The following is a 20,772-nucleotide window of genomic DNA, read 5'->3' on the forward strand; positions in this document are numbered from 1 at the left end:
ATGTGACCTCTTTCCCTTGATTGTCTATCCATTACTATTCACACATCCTCTTTATTAGATGAAAGTGAATGAAATTTTTCTTCAGCAATTAATTCTTAAATTTACTCAAAAAGCAACCAGCAGTACAATAATAAGAAGTAAATAATTTGATAAAATGATGTTAACAGATAAGAATTTTTTAAATCTTAGGAATATAAGTAATTTTATAATTCCTAAATACATTTTGAGAAATCTGTAATATGCAGGTATGGATAACCCAAAGCAACAGATACCCATGAGGACATATGAGGTAGTACCTGTAAAATATTAAACAGTAATAATGAAATTTGGAATTTCTATTCATTTCCTATTTGGAGAATTGATAGGTTTTTGGTGGGAGAATATGAAGTTCTCTTAAATAAATAAGGGATGAAAAATATAGAAACATCTTTTAAAATGATAGATGATATACTTCAGAATTCAGGAATGCACTATCTATGCTAACTATATTAGATTTGGGCCATAGGATTAAATATAAATTCCTCTATTTAGTTTTTAAAAGCTCTGTACAACTTGGTCCCAACGTATATTTCCAACCTCTCTCCTCCCATATTCAGCAATCCACTTGAACTGGCTTTTATGCATAATAACAATTATGGACATTTTGTTATTTTCTGTACTTTAAAGGAAAATCATTCTTTCAGGAGCCCTCCTCTCCCCAACTATGGATTTGATATTCTACCATTTGGTTTATTCTACAGCTTACCCAATAACATATCTAACACCTACACTATTTTTCCTTGTTGCTGTCCCACATTTCTTCCCACCTGGAACCACATCATCTAGACCAGACCTCTACAAATCTTGCCCCTCTTGGGGGCAGTTCATCTACTCAACCTTGAAATTCCTACCCTAGTAGCTGTCTTAATCAGTAGGTCAATGAAAATTTATCATATAATATAAAATGAATATATATTATTAAAATTTTTGCTACTATTACTACTACTACGACAATGACTACCACCACTACCACTAGCACTATTACTGTTACTATAAATAAGAACTCAGTCACTCACTGCCCAGTATATTTAGCTGGTTTCACATATCATTCATCAATACACAGAGGTCATTTTGACAACATATGTGTTTCTATATATGTATATAGGCAATGATAGGTATTGTGAGATTTTGCCATATTGTGTGGGATTGAATTGGCCCTATCTGGTATAAAAGTACTTCAAAATGCCACTTGGCTATGGCAAAGCTAGAAATTTCAAATGAAATGGCAACTATGGAATATTGCTAATTGGTTGGTCCTAACACACAAGCAACTAGAGTAGAAAAGATTCTGTGATTCAAGTATAATGGAAGGTTTTGTACTGGTGATGTATCACGTGAAAAGTACCACAAGCACATAAAAATACCCAGAAAAAAGTACCTCTTTGACTCCTCAACCTGTAGAGTTTCCTACCATGGAGGCTGCTATAGCAAGCAGTAAGTTTTCCTGACTGTTGCATTACATGTACCCTATGGTGCACTCTCTCTTGTGCTCTCTCTCCCCCCAGTCTCTTTCTCTCTCTCTCTTTGTCTTTCTCTGTCTCTCCCTCCCCTCTCCCCATCAGATCTTATAGGTTCAACAATTCTATTAACTTCAGCTCCCCTCTGTCCTTCAAATTGTCATATCCAGTTTTTTGTCAAGTCTAGACTAGTCTAGTCTCCTACAGAGTTTTCCTCACTCAAAAGTATCTTGTTCTACAAAATTGCTTAAAGAAATATTCCTAAAACAAAAAGGGCCTGGTCATAGAACTCTGCTACCTAACAAACACCTGTGCCTTCCCATTTCCTTTAGAATAAAATTTATTTGACAATTAAAAACCTGGGTTATTTCCATCAGAGTCTGAGTTTTTGATAGGTCCCTTGCCTTAATATCCTTAAAAAGATATTTTTATTAAAATAGTAAATAGCAAGACCTAAGACAAAATGTAATATGGATAAATAGAAGACTCTATACAATACTTGGATTCATTCAATCAAATTCACAAAGGTGGAGTAGGTATGTCTAGATACTGTAGTTTCTTTACAGTAAATACCTACCAGGCTATTTAGTATATAATATACAAGGAACTGTGCTGGTTGTTAAGAATTTTAAAAATCTGTTCTTTAAAAAGCTTCTTGTCCTTAATGTGGTAAAAGATATGACCTGCAAACCAATAATTATAATATAAAGCAATTTATGATAAGTAGGTCAACCATTTAAATAGCTACAAAATATTTTATCTCTCTCTCAGTCTCAACCTCCCTATCTTTAAAGTAGAAATCCTTACCCTTATCACAGGAGTGTTCATGAGGAAAGGTGCTTTGCAAACTGAGTGCTGAATATAAGTGATTGAGTTATTCTTGCTGTTAGTAGCAGTACAAATATTTAGAATGGTTTTTTTTTTTTTTGCATTGTTCAGTGTGAACACATTATGTTGAAAAGTTTTTTTTCTGTAACAAAGCAGCTGTTTTTAGGTGGGGGTTTTTTTGTTTGTTTTTTGGGGGGACAAACTGATAAAACTATCAGATAGAGCTACTGCTCTGGGAGAGCATTCTTTTTGGCTTCATGAGAGCGGAGGGAGAAAAATTCTCAGTATTTCCCTGAGTTGGAAGTTTCTTCTCATTATCTCTTTTAAACATCCCTAAATTAACCTATCTATCCCCCATTAATGAACTGTAGTACAAAGCCTGAAAAGTTCATGGTGTTGCCAGACGTTCTACTTCAGTTACATTCTTGTAGTATCAAATGTAGAACACAATAAAGTTCAAGGAATGGATCGAATGAATAGATTGATACAGATGGTAAGACTTTTAGTGCCTGAAATTGCAATGTCCTACTTCAACCACATATTATAGACTTGAGGTTTAAACAATCTATGGAACAACTTAAAAAAAAATCTAAATGTGGGTGACACACAAATCCCTAGAAAATCTCATATACAATTTGTATCAAAGTGTTATGCTCTTTAGGATAGAAGTTCTTAAAATGGGGAACCATTAACTTGCTTTTAAAAATATTTTAACATAATTGGTTTCCTTTCTGAGAAAGTAGTTCATAAACTTCACCAGAATGCCAAAGTAGTCTCTTTCCCTGTGTCTCTCTCTCCCTGTCTGTCTGTCTCTCTCTCTCTCTCTCTCACACACACACACACACACACACACACACACACACACACACACACACACACACACAACCTCTGCTCTAAAGTCTAAGGTAATTTTTGTCCTCCTTCCAATTGAGACTGCCCAAGAATGATTCTTGGGTTTCAGGTTAAACACTGGTATTCTGACAAGGTGAGCCAAGAAGGTAACTCAGAGTGAGCAAAATCCTTTAGACTCTCTTCTTCATGAAGGTTAATAAATGTTTTAAGGTCTAATTTTTCTGGGGTTGCTAAGGGCTTTCTTAACATACATCCTTGACAGAATTAATGTATATGTTCACATGTCTTGAGACAGAAATAACAATCAAAAAAAGAAATTACACCTTAGGACGATTCTACTACTGAGAGCATATTGCCTATGTAAAATACTCTAGCATGACCTCCTATGTTAACCAACCAAATCCCTGTAAATAACATGCTTACAGACTTAGGGAGATGAGATTTGCCAAACAAGTATCAATTAAAATAGGAGCTAACATTTAGCTATCTGCTTTAAAGTGAAGCATCCCTTCCACTCACCATGAGAGGCCACAAAAGATTCACTCTAGTTAACATATTACTGACAGGATGATGAGAAAGCTCCTGTCAAATGCTGGTCAGCTGGGTGTTTGAGACAAAATGCACAGCCCCAGCTGACTAGTTAGTGAAAGCCTGGTGAGGTACAATTATAGAGGGATATGACAAGGCTTCATGCTTGACTGACTTGAGAACCAATGACATGGTTTTAAACAGCAATCCTCCTTACCTCTGGTCACAAAATAGCAATAAGTCAACAGATGCACTGTTGTAAAATCATGATTTATTTCTTTGCTTTGAATACATGAGAGTACAGTATGATGTTATGGTAGACTACCACAGAAAGTTCACTTGGGGCTTAAAACATCTAGGGCCTGCCTACAGAATGCATAAAATCAGTTTTGTAGATCAGGTTTACCAGTCTACTCTCTCATACATTCTTAATTTATACTGCAATTGAATTTTTTTAATGTTATTTTATCTCAGACCACTGAAACCAACCACATATAAATATAATGGTGTATACCATAACATGCATATGTAATAATGTTATGTAAATACTGTCAAAACAAAATTGAAATGTTCACTTTTAAGAATATTTCATTTACATACCTTAAAGATTTTAAATCACTAAAATTTCTTTACTTTTAAGGTTATCATTGAAAATACTGAAACCTTTAACTGTACTACAGAAAAGTCTACTACAGAATATGATCCACCAGCTAACAGAATCTTTAACTACTGTAATACAAAACCCCCAAGCAAGCTGTAAGGTTAATGAAAATCACATTATTATATTCAATGGAATGCAATCCTAGCAAAAGAATCAACATCCCAGTAAAATAACATCCCTGAAGCTAGAATACAATTAAGGGTGTAGAGGAATTTTCACCTATGCCAATACACAAAAATCCGGCAGCAGATTCATAAAGAAAATTGAGACTCTATTTTCTGTTAAAGTGAAATTTTCTCATATTAAAACCAGATTCATAATTAATCTTCGTTAATATATGAAATAAGAATGCATTAATTTATTTGCTGATTGAAAATGTTGGTCAATTCATTGTGGCCCTTCCCACCTTTCTGGGGAGGCCATAATTAAATCTCAAATAAATCCTAAAAGAGTATTTTTGTTCTATACAATAATACCAGTAATTCCTTGATCTTTAATAGGACCAAAGCATAAAATTAACAGCAGTTAAATGTTGCAATTCAACTGATTCGATATCTGCCACACAAAAAGGGTTAAAAGACAGGAAAAGAGGAACTGAATGACCATTGTCTTATGAATACTATTGTCCTATGATAGTGATATGAAGCATTTAATTTAAGAGGTTACATCACACCCAAGTCTTAGTGAACTCTCATAAATGTTTGGTATGAAGTTGATTTTCAGTTATAGAAGATAATGCCCTTAACAATACTAAGCATTTACTAAAGTCATTTCCTAAAAACGTTGAATTAAGAAATGTTAAAGTGAAATGTCCTTTTTAATAAGAGGATTTATCATGAATGTGATAGCAATATTTTCCAAAACACATTTTATATTTTTAAAAATGTTTCAAAAATAAGTGTAGATTATAGATATACAAACATATAATCCACATCAGTCTATTCTAATCAAGTAGTTAACTATACTTAAAAATAAAAACTACCTGATAATTTAATATTTTTTACTCTTTACAAGTCCTAAAGGAAACAAATGTAAATCATTTAGGGGAAAGGAAGGAATTTTTTTTTCAAAGTTGAGCTAAAAATATCTGCAAAGGCCCCAGGATCTTACATGCAAATTCAAAACAGTAAATGATTTATCAAATTTTTAAAAAATGTTAGAACTGCAGAATCTCAGGGCTTTAAGAGACAACAATGGTCATCTAATCCAACTCATTTAATGTAAGAGTCACAAATAAAGTAAATAACATAATTTTAAAACAACTAATTCTATAACAGATTAAGTGCTAAGGAATTACTCAAGAAAGCATTCTTATAATGAAGGAAGATTGAGAAAAATTAAGTAGTCTAGAATTGACTTCTGCCAAGAACATGATGGACATTTTTCAAAATATGAAAATACAATGAAAACTGGCATTAAGAGTTAAATGTTGTCTTCAGAATAATTCCAATATGATATATAAATAACTACAGTTAAACTTCATGATGTTAGATGAGCTAAGACATCTGTGGCACAGTAAGTTGTGACAAATCTGATTCATGTCATCTTTTGAAATGTGCTTAAGCCTTCAGAATTTATCAAAAATAATTTTTATTTTTGTGACCTTTTTTGAATTTATGAATCAAATAGGACCTAATGAAAACAAAACTGAGATAGGAGGCATATTTACTGAATTTTAATCCTGTTACTGCCATTAATTATCTTTGTGAAATTAATGTCACCTCACTGATTTGTTGTAAAGTGAAATTAACATATATATGGAAATGCTTTTAAAAGTATAAATCTTTATGAAAGTGCAAGACAATTATACAATCTTATTATTCAGATTATTTTGTCATGACTAAAAGTATTAATCTCAGAAGTCATCCAACAATGTTAATAGTACTCTAATAAATGTAATAAAACTATTTCCTTTCACTCAAATGTATTCTATTTTTAAAAATTTGTATGTATCTATATTTATAAACTATCCCTACCTCTCACTGACTGCCAAAAAACAATTTTAAAAATGAAAACCAAAACCATCTTAACAAATATACATACTCCATCAAAATAAATTCCCATTTTCCCCATATTAAAAAACATATGTCCCTTGAATTTAGTCCATTACTTCTCTGTCAAGGGATTGGTGCCATGTTTAATGAGTAGTTCTTTGGATTAGTGATTTTATTAGTGATTTGGATTAGTGATATTATCAATACATTTATCAGAGTCCTAAAGATTATCAAAGATGTTTTTCTCTATAATGCTGTTATTATACAAATTGGTATACTAGTTCTCATGTCACTGTATCATTGTTTATAAAGGTCTTCCCACTTTACTCTAAAATTGTACATTTTGTTAATAAATATTGCAATTTTATTCAGATAACAAAATTTGTTTAACCATTCCCCAATTGGTAGGCACCCTCCTGATTTCAAGTTTGGGGCTACTACAAAAAAGAGTTATTACAAACATTTTTTGTACATAGGTCCTTTTCTTCTGTCTTTAACCTCTTTGATGCATAAGCTAAGTAGTGGTTCAGTTAAGTCAAAGGGTATACAAAGTTTAGTTAAGTTTTTAAACATAGTTTCAAATTGTTTTTTTGAATGGCTAAACTAATTCACAGCTTCACTAACAAACAGTGCACAAATTGGTATGCTTTCTCACAACTCCTCTAATAGCAGATGTATTGTTTTTAACAACATTGTTCTATGCCTAAGTGATTATTTTCAGTTAAAATATTTTTATATAAAATAACACAATTTTAAAATGTGAGAAATACTTAACAAAAACACATTTTTGGTATCTGAAAAACTTCATATTACAATTTTCCCCCCTTATACTTATAAATCAAGCTATTATAACTATTTGTATGTCTTTTTCTCAAAAAAAAAAAAAACACCTTTTAAGCACCATGGTATGAGAAAGAAGGGAATTAGGAGTCCTGAGTGCTTAGTTCTAAGTCCCAGTTCTACCAGTATCACAGCTTCTCTGTGTCTATAGAGAAACAGAAAATGGAAAAAGATATTGAGAGTTTTTGAGGAATGAAATAGGGGGATGGGGGTAAAAGCACCACACATAGGGTAGCCTTTACATTTAGTCCAGAGGCATTTTTAAAATGACTATTACATGCCAAGTGTTACATTTAGCTTTGGAGACACAAAAAGAGGCAAAAAACGGTTACAGTCTCCTGCAAACAAGGCATAGATAGAACAAACTGGAAAAAGTCTCAGAGTGAAGGCACTAAGGTTAATTAACGTAGGACTAGGAAAGAATTCTAGCAGAAGGTAGAACATCAGCTAAAACTTCACAGTAGCCAGGGAAGCCAGAATGAAGAGCTGTAGAGGGAAAGAATTCCTGGGTTGATAAAGGGTAAAATGAAAATGCCAAAAGCAGGTGGATGGAGTGTCTTGCATGAAAAACAGCAAGGAAGCCAATAAAAGGGAAAACAGGAAGAAAGGGTGGGGGGGGGAAATGAGTTCAGTTTGTAACTTCTTGTGTTTAAGATGTTTATGTTATGTCCAGTTCCAGATGTTCAACAGGCAACTGGAGATGTAAGACTGAAGGTCAGAACAGAGGTTTGGGCAGGGAAAAGAGATTAAGAAATCATCTTTATAGAGATGATAATCCATGGGAGCTGATGAGGTCCCTTCATTCATTCCTGCTACATCCCATATTTCCTCCCTTTTGCTGCTAAACCTCCTTCAGAAGGTCATCCACAATAGTTGCTTCCTTTTCTTTTCCTCTAACTCTACTTAATTCTTTAAAGTCTGGTTTCTGATTTAGAAGTTCAACAAAACTCCTCTCTCTGAAGTTACTAACAACCTTTCAACTGCCAAATCTAATGTCTTTTTCTCAATTCTCATCCTTCTTCACTTCTTCATAGCTTCTGACACTATCAGAGTCTTCTTCATATTTTCTTCTCTCTAGGTTTTCATAACACTAGCCTATCCTGTTTCTCCTTCCTGTCTCACAAGTCCTTTATTGTCTCCTTTGCTGGATCTTCATCTAGGTCAAACCTGCTAACCATAAATGTTGCTCAGGGCTCTGTTCTGTGAGCTCTCTTCTATTCTCCCTTTATATTATTTTATTTGGTGATCTCATTATTATCAACATTGTATAAATAGTAGAGAGGTGAAATAGAAAAAGTTCTAAAACAAAGCCCTGGGAGATAACACTCTGGACTACAATCCAGCAAAGGAAATTGAGGAGCGATCCAATAGGTGAGTTAAGGGGTTAAACTATAGGACCTCTAAGATAATTTCCAACTCAAAATTCTATAAAATGAGAAAGATATTTCTACTATATGAAGTCAAAATATGAAAAATTATTAAGTGCTTATATAAGTAATGATTAATAATTTATAAAATGACCACAGATTTAAATGGGAAAATATATAATTAAACAATAAATATTTGTCAAATAAATTATCTTAAAATATCTATCTAGATACAAAATTAACTCTACCACCACCATTTTATCACTTGAAATAAAAACTAATGTGCATATCAATGTATTGTCAACATTTTTTTTAACAATGTAAAATTCTGGTATTTAAATAGTCTACGCTAAAAAGAAAGGCCTCCACAAAGAACATTTTAGGAAGGACAGTAGCATAAAATCTACAATAAAAAATGCTATTGAGTTGTAAGTTATTATCAGTTTGAAGAGCTCCTCCAAATCACAGCTATTACACTCCCAAAGCACCACTCTGGAACAAAGATGAATCTACCTATTACCAGGTTAGGATAGTAGCTATTATCATGGCCCCTTGATTTCTTTCAAGTAGCTCCAATGGAAAAAGCCACAAGTGAATAATAAAGATCTCATAATAGCTCTTAAGAATTCTTTATAAGGTAGGAGGCACTGAAATGAACTCTGGAGAGTTAAAGAAGTCTCATCTCCTGATAAGAAAAAAATAATTAACCAGACTTAATGTATCTGAGTAGGCCTTATATAAATCAGACTTTTGTACTTCAAGAGTCAGATTAAAATCATATATCAAAAAAGTATGTAGATATTGTCTTATAAGTACACACGGAACATATCTAAATCTTCAGAGGTCTGTAGGTCTTCTTTGTGAAAAGCTCAATATAGCCTACTTAAAAGGAAATGTGTGAAGTACTTACAGTGCTTAATTTGCTAGCAGTAATGATAATGCGCCTCTCATGTAGCATACTGGCATACAGTTGCAGCATATTGTTCACATCCACAGCAACAAAATATTCTGTAAGATTTCTCTGTATGAGTTAAAAAAATACTCAGTTACATATTAACAGATGATATAAAGTGTATTTTGTGTATCTGTATAAAAAGAAATAATTTTTTCTAAAAAGTACTCTTAGGAACAAATATTCATCAAAGTAATATTATTTAATATTATTCTACTGCCTGTGTCAAATTAGGAAGACTATAGTACTATTATACAGGCACATACACATTTACTTTATAGTATACTGGGAAGCTTTCTTAGACTGATGTTTGAGAGGGGTCTTTTGCATATAAATGCTACCTAATTTATTAATGAAGGACTTCACTAAAATCCCTTGGATTCAATCCCATGAAATCTCCCTTGGATTAAATTCTACAATATATCAAGCAATCCTTTAGGAAAGTTCCAGTTATTTTTCCTAAGTATGTAAAAATCCTCCCCCAATATAATAAACTTTACAATGATTCTATTTCAACATAAAAAGGTCTTCCTCATGCCCACCTTCATTAACATGAAATTTCTTCTCTAAAGGTATTAAAAATGTTAAGTATAACAAATATTCTTTTTACATTTAAAAAATCCTAAGTGTAAGCAAAAATCATAAAGTGAAGAAGAAACTGGCTATGGCAGAGAAGCAACCTGACAACCACAGCACCCCTAACTTAAACAGTGTTTGGTTAAATGAGAAAATAAGGCTGTTAATATGCAGTTGTCAATTACTACCACCACCACCACCCCACCTCAAACCCCATGGAACCATATGTAGTTCACCAGCAAAATCTAGCAATGTTAGCAATCATGAGAGATGAGACCAAAGCTCTTGTTGTATGAAATAATTTAGACCTGAAGGGTCAGTGGTGAACCAGTGAAGTTGGCTGCTTGATCATCTTTGACTCAATCAGAAAAGATAAATGCAAAAAAAAATTAGTTTCCCATAATTATACAGCACTTTATACTTGGAAGGAACCACAGATTTAATCTAGTTTTACCCCTTCATTTTAAAGATGAGGAAATTGAGGTTCAAAAAATGAGTCACAAAGATAGTTTCAGATGAGGGATTAGAATCCGGGTCTCCTGATTCCTAACTTAATATAGGTTATTGTCTTTGAGTTTTCTGCATTTAAATTCACTACATCTTCCAACAGAACTGCTCCATTTTCAAAGCTCTTATGACTTTCCATTTGGTGTACATAAAACAGATTTCAAGCTTTAAAGTATTATAAAAATGTCAGGTATAGTGATAATTATCAAATGTGGATTATTTAACTTGTATTTTAAAAAATTTCTACCAAATGTATAATCTAAATGTTAAACTGATTTCTACAAAATATGAAAATTTAGAGGAAGTTTTCCTAATACTTGAGCAGAAACTTTTTTTCCCCCTTTTTGGAGGGGGGAAACCAGGGCAATTGGGGTCAAGTGACTTGCCCAAGGTCACATGGTTAGGCAGTGTTAAAGGTCTGAGGTGGAATTTGAACTCAGGTCCCCCTGACTCCAGGGCTCTCTATAGTCACTGTGCCATCTAGCTGCCCCTTGAGTAGAAACACTTATAGAGAAACTATGAAAAGACATGATCAAGCATTTCACAGGATAAGACAGCATGAACGGGCTGTGATTTTCACTGGTAAAGAGAGTAACCAATTGTTTAGATAATAGTTTTATATAAATATCAAATTACTAAATGGAGAATTAGTTTGTATATGGGAGTCATATTTGTCCTTTTTTCTCTCATATTCTTCTTATTCATATACAGTTAAAAGATAATTTATTGTGTTTTAAGTAAAAAATAATTTATTACAAATGTGAAGGTGTATATTCTGTTATAGTCTGCTATAGTTTTTGCTTTAAAGTTCCAGGAAAGTAGCTTTTGCTGGGGGTGGGGGATAGGGAATGATTTAAATAGCTGAATCAGGTAGCCTTCTCAACTGGACATTTATTTGTGGGCAAAGGGGAAGGCAAGGTTTGGGGGAGGGTAGTAACTAGCATCTGCCATTTGTAACAGAGAGAAGCACACTGCAGTGAAGGGACCAGGGTGTATAAATTGAAGTATTGTCAGTCTCAAGGGAAAATCTAACAGGCGGTAACTGGCCCATGATACATAGTACACAAGGGTACAGAAACTATTAAGGGATTTAAGGACTTTGATGGGCTGTCTCAGACCCACAATAAGAATACTGGGATCTCTAAGCAACTTGCTACACAGTTTTTGCAGATCGGTTATTTGGGTTTGGGAGATACTAAAACTAACATATTATGATTATGCTATTTTTGTCTTGATACTAATAAACTGTCAACTATAGAATATTACTTAAAAATTGTTTTCTATCAGTTCAATGAAGTCATCCACCTGTGACAAATGTAATTATTCAGTGGAGAAAGAAATCTGTTTGATTGGATAAAATTTTTTGAAGAATAGAAAAACAAAGGGAAACCTAAATATATCAGATAGTATTTATTATTGCCTTGTTTTCCTTCAGTTATATTTCAATTTACAATTTTTATTGTGAGTTTTTCACTTTCAGACAAATGGAAAAATTATGCAAAAGATAGAAAGAGAAAGTTTCTTTTTTCCTTGCAATTATCCCAAATAGACACCTCCCCACACACACACATACAATAAGCCCTTTATTAAGTCTACTTTATAACCTGAAAACACCATGGGATAAACATATTTTACATTTGAAGAGACATGAGCAAGGAAAATAAATGAACAATAAGTAGCAATGAAAAGTATTATTTGATACACAGAAAATTATAAATTTTACAACAAGTCCTAATTTAAAAAAAAAATATTGTAGTACTATACAATTTTCCTAGTTAAGCTTCATCTTAAATGTCAACATTTTAATTTTATTTCATTTAAGTCATAACATTTTGCATTGCCTTATAAAATTCAAGACCTACAAAAAAAGCTTCTTATTTAAAATTAAAAAGAAGGAAATCATGTCACAGAACATGAATGATTTGAATACAGTCCAATATAGATGTTCAAAAATGTGGTGGTCATGTCAGAAATTACAAATGTATTTTTCTATTTTTTTCGTTAAATTTCTGTATTCATCCCTGTACATTAGAAACAAAAGCTACATATATAGTAGAATAAATCTATTATAATTGATGAGACATTAGGAAATAAAGAAATAAGCATTACTGCTCACCTGTCCTAAAAAATGGCAAATAAATCCTTTTTATACCCTTACCCAGATTCAGACATACCTAGTTAATGGGAAAAGGTAAAGACAATTGAAAAGAGATGAGAGCCCCAGGGACAGAACCAAGCTTCTTAGTTTCTGAAGGAAGCATCTCTTCCCTGAGCATAATGTCACCTTGAAATATCTTACAATGTTATTTCAATCCCTGTATATTAAATGCCATTTCCAAGCATAGCCAGGACTAAGGTAGGCAAGTAAGATTGCTGAGTACCATGCAATGTATAGAGGGGGCACATGTGATGAAGGAACTTATTATTATTCATTTTAATAAAGGAGCATATTTTTTAATGTCAGGAAATTCTACTCTGAAACATATGTAAGTATTTATTTTGTGATAAATCAAGTTGCATGTGTTACAGTGAAAGCTCAAAGCCTTCACTAGACATACAGGGAGCACAATTTTCAAACCCTGCTTAAGGCACAAAAATGCCTTCTTTAAGCTCTGTTCAGAAAATTTTCAAAGAGAAAATTGATTTGAAAATACTAAAATACTTACACTTTCAGGTATTGTTGGTAGTCCAGTTAAATCAGGGGCAATGAAGTAAGACTGCTAATCAATAAAAAAACAAAACACAGTGAATGCCTTTAATAAATCTAGTAGAGTAGTACATACAATGGAGGGAAAGTAAAATCAAAGAAATTACTCAACAAATTAATGCTATTAAATACCACACAGATTTCATTGAAATTAAGTCATTCTTAAATGGCATAGCAAAGTTGAGAGTGAGAAATAACAGTAAGTCTCCAGTATAAGGGATTAGGTGTTGGTGATAAATCAGTTCACACTTTAAAAGCAATTAAAATCAACCAAAACAAATTGAAAGACGGAAATAATTCTGACAGAAGAAAAGTTTATTAAGGGAAAAGGTACAAGATTCTCATATGTTGATAAAACACATTAACTTTGGAAAGGCTCACAAAATAAGAACTGTGACCCATTAAGACATACATACACACATATATGTAAATATATATATATATAGATGTATTACAGACCATTATTTAAATGAGTAGCAATAAAACTGTTTGAACCAATTAATTTATGTTATCAGGTTAATTTACGTTAACAGAAAGTTTTCATTGCTCACTTTGTTTTCTGCAAGCTTTTAATTCTAACAATTTGGAGAAAAGGAAGTATAGTTTATAACTATAATGTTTTCTTTTTATATAGAATATAGGACAAAAATTTCTCAACTTTAAAACAGTTATCACATCATTATTTCTGAAATAACTTTAAATGTAAAACTATAGGTTTTCTGGTGATTTAAAACTTCATAGGACTTGTAATTAAATTTCAAATGTGAATATCAGATATACAAAATAAATTTTTACCAAAAAAGCTCACTCATCAAATATTAAGCATCTTTTCTATTCAAGGTTCTGTTTTTGTCAACTGTTAGAAATCAAATATACAGCATAAATAGTAATATTTATATAAAATAGTTATTACAAATATCAATATAGAAACAGTACCACCACCATCAAAAAATTATAACCTGAAAACAGATTATACCATAATTAGCAGAAAGTTTTATTTTCACCAACAAAATTAAATCCTATTTCTTTTTCATATAAGGACAAAATGCTTTAAAACAAATTCTGCACTACTGGCAAACCCCCCCCCCCCCCCCACACACACACAAAACTTGATCATAAGCACAGTAATACACGTCAATCAGATAGTAAACAGTCATAAGCTATTATTTTCTGATGAGAGGGAATAAGCCAAAATATAAATCGTCAAAAAATCTCTCAGAGTTACAGGAGATCTCAGGCATAAGTATAACATGAGTCATTAGTACAAAAATTATGTTTGCTCATCTTGAAAGAAAAAGCAAATATAAATATGCCCTTCTAGTTAGTTTGATTTTGCTAAGAAAAAGCAGAATCATATTTGCTAAAAACTGACTTTTAGAGATACTATATAAATAGAAAATATTTTAGTTATCATTAGTTTTTTAGAGGAAGGAATAAAAATTTCCACTTCTCAAAGGATAGGTAAAAATACTTTGTAATTTTTTTTTAAATCAACAGACTCTTAAAACAACAAATATTTAATGAGTATCTTTTATATACAAGGTACATTTTATATATGATATACTTTTTATATACAACATGTAATTTTATTTTCAACCTAAATTGCAATTTCTTTTTAATATCCTTTTAATTCACCATTACTGTGGAAGGTTGAACTTTCAGAACTTGTTCATTGGTAATAAATCTCTCTTGGTTCTTATGTAATGCATGAGAAAAAAATTATTTCATTTTGGTATGCTAAGTGAAAATCACAATTTTATCACTGAGACAAGTCTACAACAATATATTTATTAGATACTTTTATCTGGAAGGGAAATCAATGGCAATATAATTATACTTATTTTACAAAAAACACAAGAGGCGAGTGACAATTTAAAATGCCTATATATACAAATTTGGTTAATTGCTATAGAAAAGCATTTTCATAGGACGAAAAAATAAACAGAATAGGCAAGTGTAATGAACATTCTATGAAGTGGAATTAATTAAAATAGATTTGGAAGCTAATTTTCTGCATTAGTCAAATAAAAGTGTCTACTCTCTAGAAGCCATTGTGCTATAGGTGCTGGAAATACAAAGGTTAAGAAAAGAAAAAGAAAATAGTCCTGCTACTCAAGAACAAAGGTTTCTACACCATGGAGGATGAATGGCAAGAGGGTAGAAGGGGATGGTGTGATGACCAAGGACCTTCCTTCCACCCCCTAGAAGTTTCTTCTCAGGAATATACTAGAAAGACAAATATTCAATTTTATGGAAAAAAAAAATTACTACCTTTGGTAATTTTTTGATACATTACTTTATAAATGATCCCTGGTACTTGGTCAGGTTTTCACTGGACTACCATAACATAATCCATTCTATTTTATACTTATACTTAGTTTATAGTTTATATAGTTTATATACTTAGTTTAAGAAATTTTGATTGATTGATTGATTTACTGAGATGAGTTCATTCATCTAGTTGAAGTATCATGGGGCACATATGGGTTCACTACAATCCTTACACTCACTTCCAAGTTTTATCATTTTCTGCCCAGTGAAAATCTTCTAGAATTTGTTTGGCAAAGGTAAAATTCCAACACCCCTCCAAAAAACTATCTATAAGATAGTTCTTAAGTGACTTTGGGAGGGTCTGATGTTCTTTTTTGGGATTCTTTCCCCACTATCTTGTATTAAAGAGGCTCAAAAAAAGTACATTTGACATAATTCGTAACCAAATCGTATAATAAATATCCTTATATACTTCCAGATACATGTGATACAAATTAACAAATATATTTTTTACAAAGTGCTAGTGGTTTACTGTCTCCTTTGCCAAAAGGATTTTCCCAACGTAAAACAATAAAGGAAAGAAAATCCAAAGGAAAACAAAATCAAGCCTACTTTCTCAGAGAGAAAGTATGGGTTTTCAACAGAATTTCCTGATTATCTGGGACTCCCCCATTGGGATGAATTCACCTCTTCACTCATAGGTGAGAAACTGAACTGCCCTAGATAAAAATTTTTTCTATGATTTCCATATCACATAAAGTCATCCTAACTGGAGACCAGACAAAATTCTCCATGTATCCCATTCTATAGAGGGCACACCAAAATTTTTCTACAGGTCCCCAATCACTCTGAGACACAGGCAAATTTCCTCTGGGTTCTTAGACCAAAGCGCATCTGCAGTTTCTCCCAAAGGACCCCTTCCATTGAAGGAAATCCTTCTGGAATTCCAGTTTCACTCAATAATAAAACAAGCAGTCCCACAGTTAGAGAATAAAGAAATTAAGGTCAAATAAGCCTAAACAACTGTGAGGCTCCAAAGAATAGGAGTTATGCAGTTTAGATCGATGACTCAGGAGTTTCTAGGCAAGCAAGGTTTTTATCCTATGGATCCATAGTAAAAAAGAATCTGAGAAAAGCTACCTGGATTCAAGTCACAAGGTAAGCTTTAAAACTGCATAAAACTAAAAAAAAAGAGGGAAAATGAAAATACACAAGCTATCCTAGAATGCTTTAAGTAAATTGCTAGACACTAATATGTATCTTAGGAATATAAACTTTGTAATTCTCATATTAGCTTCAATATCAATATCTATACAGGTTTTATAATAAAACAAGTATCAGCAACCACTTAATGAATGTACAAATATTAAAGTCTGCAAAAATTGTTTCAAAAGGAAATGGTCTGACTTTTACAGTAACACACCTAAAAAACTAACTATTCACAACTGCAATTTAAAATGAGGGAAAAAATGCAACTTTTTTTCTAGTGGATAGTATACAAGATTTGAAGTCCTGGGTGGAAAGTCTCTCAAATGGGATCCTGAAAATTCAAATGACTTCATGTTTATCCCACATGAGCTCCTACATTTAGTCCACAGACACTTTGATCTCCAATCCCTGAAGGAAGAATCATACGTGCTTTGAGTTTGCTGTAGGGAATTCAGTTTTCCTTCTGAAATGAAAAGTTTGGTTGTCTTTTCCTTTGGACTTACTAAATGATTAAGATGAATCTGTTAGTATGGGTCTAAAGCAAGGAGAAGAGGACATTAATGGAAAAAGAAGAGGGTCCAATATCCCAGTCTCCCAAGAGGCAGAACTATTTTTCAAGTCCCAAGTCAGGTTGGTTTCCTTTTTCACCCAAATATGAAGGGATGACTTCCAGGTGACCCTGGGTCCCAAGACTCTTCAGGGAAGAGTTCCATGTGGTGTGTGGGATCTTCTGTATAATAAAGTCTCTTTCAAGATAGAAAGCAAATTTTCTTTGCCTTTTCTTTTCTCTTTTTTGACCCTGAGTTGAGATAGAACATTTTTTACACCAAGGCAGATGCTGCTAAAAACTACGCAAGGACTAAACTTAATGCTCAATCTGCATAACATTTTATTTGGAGACGACTTTAATTTTCACCTCTACATATACGTGAAACTGTATTAGATCTTGCCACATTGATTGTTTTGAAACTCTGTGTAGCCCTGGAAAATTCAGGCATAGGGATAACTCACTAAGTGCTGTCATCACCCTCTGTGCATTCAACTACCATCTTGATATCATATATGTAAATACTAGTCTCTCTCCTGAGCAATGCCTTTTGGACATTTATAAACAGATGTCTCATAAGTACCATAAACTCTTCAAAACAGAATTTATTTTCCCCATTTCCCCCAAAAAGAACTATTTTCTTAATTTCCTCATTTCTTTCTTTCTAGGATACCACCTTCTGTCTAGTCATCCAGAATTGCAACCAATGAGTCTGTAACTATTCATATTGTCGCACTCCTAAATCCAATCAGATGCCAAGTTTTACTGACTCCATCCCTATATCTGATCTGATGGCTATCCCCTTCTCTCAATTCACATGAACAACATCCAAGTTCAAGCCCTCACTGTCTCTTACCTGGGCTACAACAATAGCTTCCTAACTGGTCTCCCTGCCTCAAGTTTCTTCTTTCTCTAATCTTCTATATAGCTGCCAAGTTGATAATCCTAAATTACAGGTTTAATCATGTTACTTTACTGTTCATGGAGTTCTGATAGTTGCTTATTCTAGATTAAAATATGAACTTCACTATTTGGCAAGTAAATCCCTTCACAATCTGGCTCTAGCCTACCTGCTGGACTTACTATAAACTGCTCCCTGTTAAAAATTCTATAATCCAGTTCAAATAACTGACTTCCTGATCCCTATACATGTCATTCTATTACCCACTACCATTGCTAGAACATATTTCCTCTACATCATTCCTTTACAGAATCCCTAGCTTCCTTCAAGGCTCAGATTAGAATATGTCCTAATTGAGGCCTATCCTGATCATTCTAGTTCCTAGAACCCTCCCTCCCAGAAATTACTTTGTATAAGGTTTGTATTTACTTGTGTTAAAACCCCCCAGCTGCTCCCTCCATCCATCCCCAATTTAAATATAAGCTCTTTCAGTTTTTGTCACTGTTAATACAGTACCAAGTACTGTTGCTGCCACTAACAGGCAATTTTAAAATATTTGTTGACTTAATGAATAAAACGACTATATCCTGGTGGGAGATAGGACATCAGATTCAAATTATGTCTAGTCTTCCAGCTTGGTTGGAACACAGTGTGTGTGTATATGTACATACACACACACACACACACACACGCACACACATATATATGAAATTAATGAAAAAGAATTCTGCAAAGTAGGGCTGAAGTAAGATTGCGAAAGACTTTAAATGAAGGCACTGCAGAAGTACTTTGCTTCTTATTATGTCAAAGAGAAAATGGAATCTCAGTAATTTCTTGAGCAGATAAGTAAATCAAACCTATTTCTTACAAAAGTCACTCTGGAAACTATGTGGAGACAGAACGCAAGAGAGAGAGACTGGGAAGCAGGGTAAAAATTAGGAGAATATTTAAGCAGTCCAGATAAATGATGATGAGGGCCTAAACTGCAGAGATGTAGTGGAAAAAGAGTTAATATAACTTGACGACTGATCAAGTGTAGGGTGGAGGGTAAAGTAAAGGGAAGAGTCAAGGATGATTTCAAAGTTACAAACCTGGATGATCAGGAGAAGAGTGTCTTCAAAAGAAACAAAAGTTTAAAGGGAGGGCAAATTAAAGGGAAAAAATGATGGGCAGTACATAAATCTAAGTCACCAATTAATCTCCTCAAGTCAACAATTTAGTTGGAAAAAAAAAATACACATGAAAATATAACTAATAACACAAGATAGTATATGGAGAGACTTTTTTTTACTAGATTGATGGATGTCATAAACATGATATATCTTGATTTAATTAATGAATCTGACAAAATATTTCAAAGTATCCTTGTAGAAACTTTAATGAAAATATAATTAGATACATATTTTACTTTGAAGCAGCTAGGTGGCATAGTGGATAGAGTGTCGGTCCTGGAAAAAGGCACATTTCAGCTCAAATTCTGCCTCATATACTTAATGTGATTCCAGGCAAGTCACTAAACTCTGTCTGCCTCAATTACCTTAACTATAAAATTGGGACAATAATAGCCTATCTTTCATATTTGTGAATCAAATGAGGTATTTATAAAACCCTTAACACAGTGCAATAGCAGCAAGCACCCCAGCATACCCAGGGTGGCTGCCAACACAGGTTCTTAGATCTGCATTTCTAAAGGAAAGCAACTCAATATAGGTTAACAATCTTGCTTTAATCAAACATATGTCATTTACCTAGTTGAGGGGGAAAAGGTCAGTACCCTGAACTTCAGAGAATACAAACAAGTTACAAGCAGAAGTCACAAGAAGAGAGAGAAACAGATCAAGCAGATAGGCCTCCAACTATCTCACCATTATATCCATACCTAGTCACAGTTACCAGAGAGGGAAGCACCAACATCTGGGTTTTCAAAGCCCGGGGGGCTAGACAGCTGCCCAGAGTCTCATCTGGTCAAATCACACAACACTTCTCAAAGTGAGCCCCAAAACAAAAGCCTCACATCAGGGTTTATATACCCTTCTCCTGGCTCAGATAATGTCACAACCCTCTTGACCTATTGTCCAATCACAGAGCATCAGCTATTCTTGAAAACCAAGCCTTCCCCCACAGCCTCCAGGGGCACTTATACCTATCAAAGGACCCAGGGAAGATCTTAAATTCCCATTCCCATAACAAGTGCCTAGCACATAGGTGCTTAATAAGTGCTTGTTCCATTTCCTTATCCCTAGTTCACTAATTAACTATACCCATATCCAATATAGAGGGAGATCATGATTAGAATGTCATGCGGTTTAACAGACAATGGAGGAAGACATAGAAGGCATTTCAATTTGTGGATAACAAATTCCTCTCCAGGCTCTATCCTTGACTCTATGAACTTTCTCTACCATACCATAGCAGTCTCTTCACCCTGGAAGTTCACTCCTTACCATCCCCAACAGCTTTATGCCTTCCTTATATGTGTTGTCTTCTCCTATTAGAATATAAGTTCCCTGAGGAACTTACCTCTTTCAATTTGTAT

General features: G+C 33.3%; 1 protein-coding gene across 4 annotated transcripts in view; it reads right to left on the minus strand.

Moving 5' to 3' along the window:
* Positions 1-20,772, minus strand: part of DENND1B (DENN domain containing 1B) — a 373,059-nt gene that overhangs the window by 130,886 nt on the left and 221,401 nt on the right. For all 4 annotated transcript variants that reach the window (XM_069074484.1, XM_069074485.1, XM_069074482.1 and 1 more), the window contains 2 exons: positions 13,268-13,321; positions 9,477-9,587 (listed from right to left, as the gene is read on the minus strand). In XM_069074484.1, the coding sequence (XP_068930585.1) occupies positions 9,477-9,587; positions 13,268-13,321 (165 nt within the window). The remainder of the gene's footprint in view (positions 1-9,476; positions 9,588-13,267; positions 13,322-20,772) is intronic.

This window comes from Petaurus breviceps, unplaced genomic scaffold (genome assembly GCF_028583685.1).
Source record: "Petaurus breviceps papuanus isolate PSGF00001 unplaced genomic scaffold, PetGlider_PUasm1.0 90895, whole genome shotgun sequence".
NCBI lineage: Eukaryota > Metazoa > Chordata > Mammalia > Diprotodontia > Petauridae > Petaurus > Petaurus breviceps.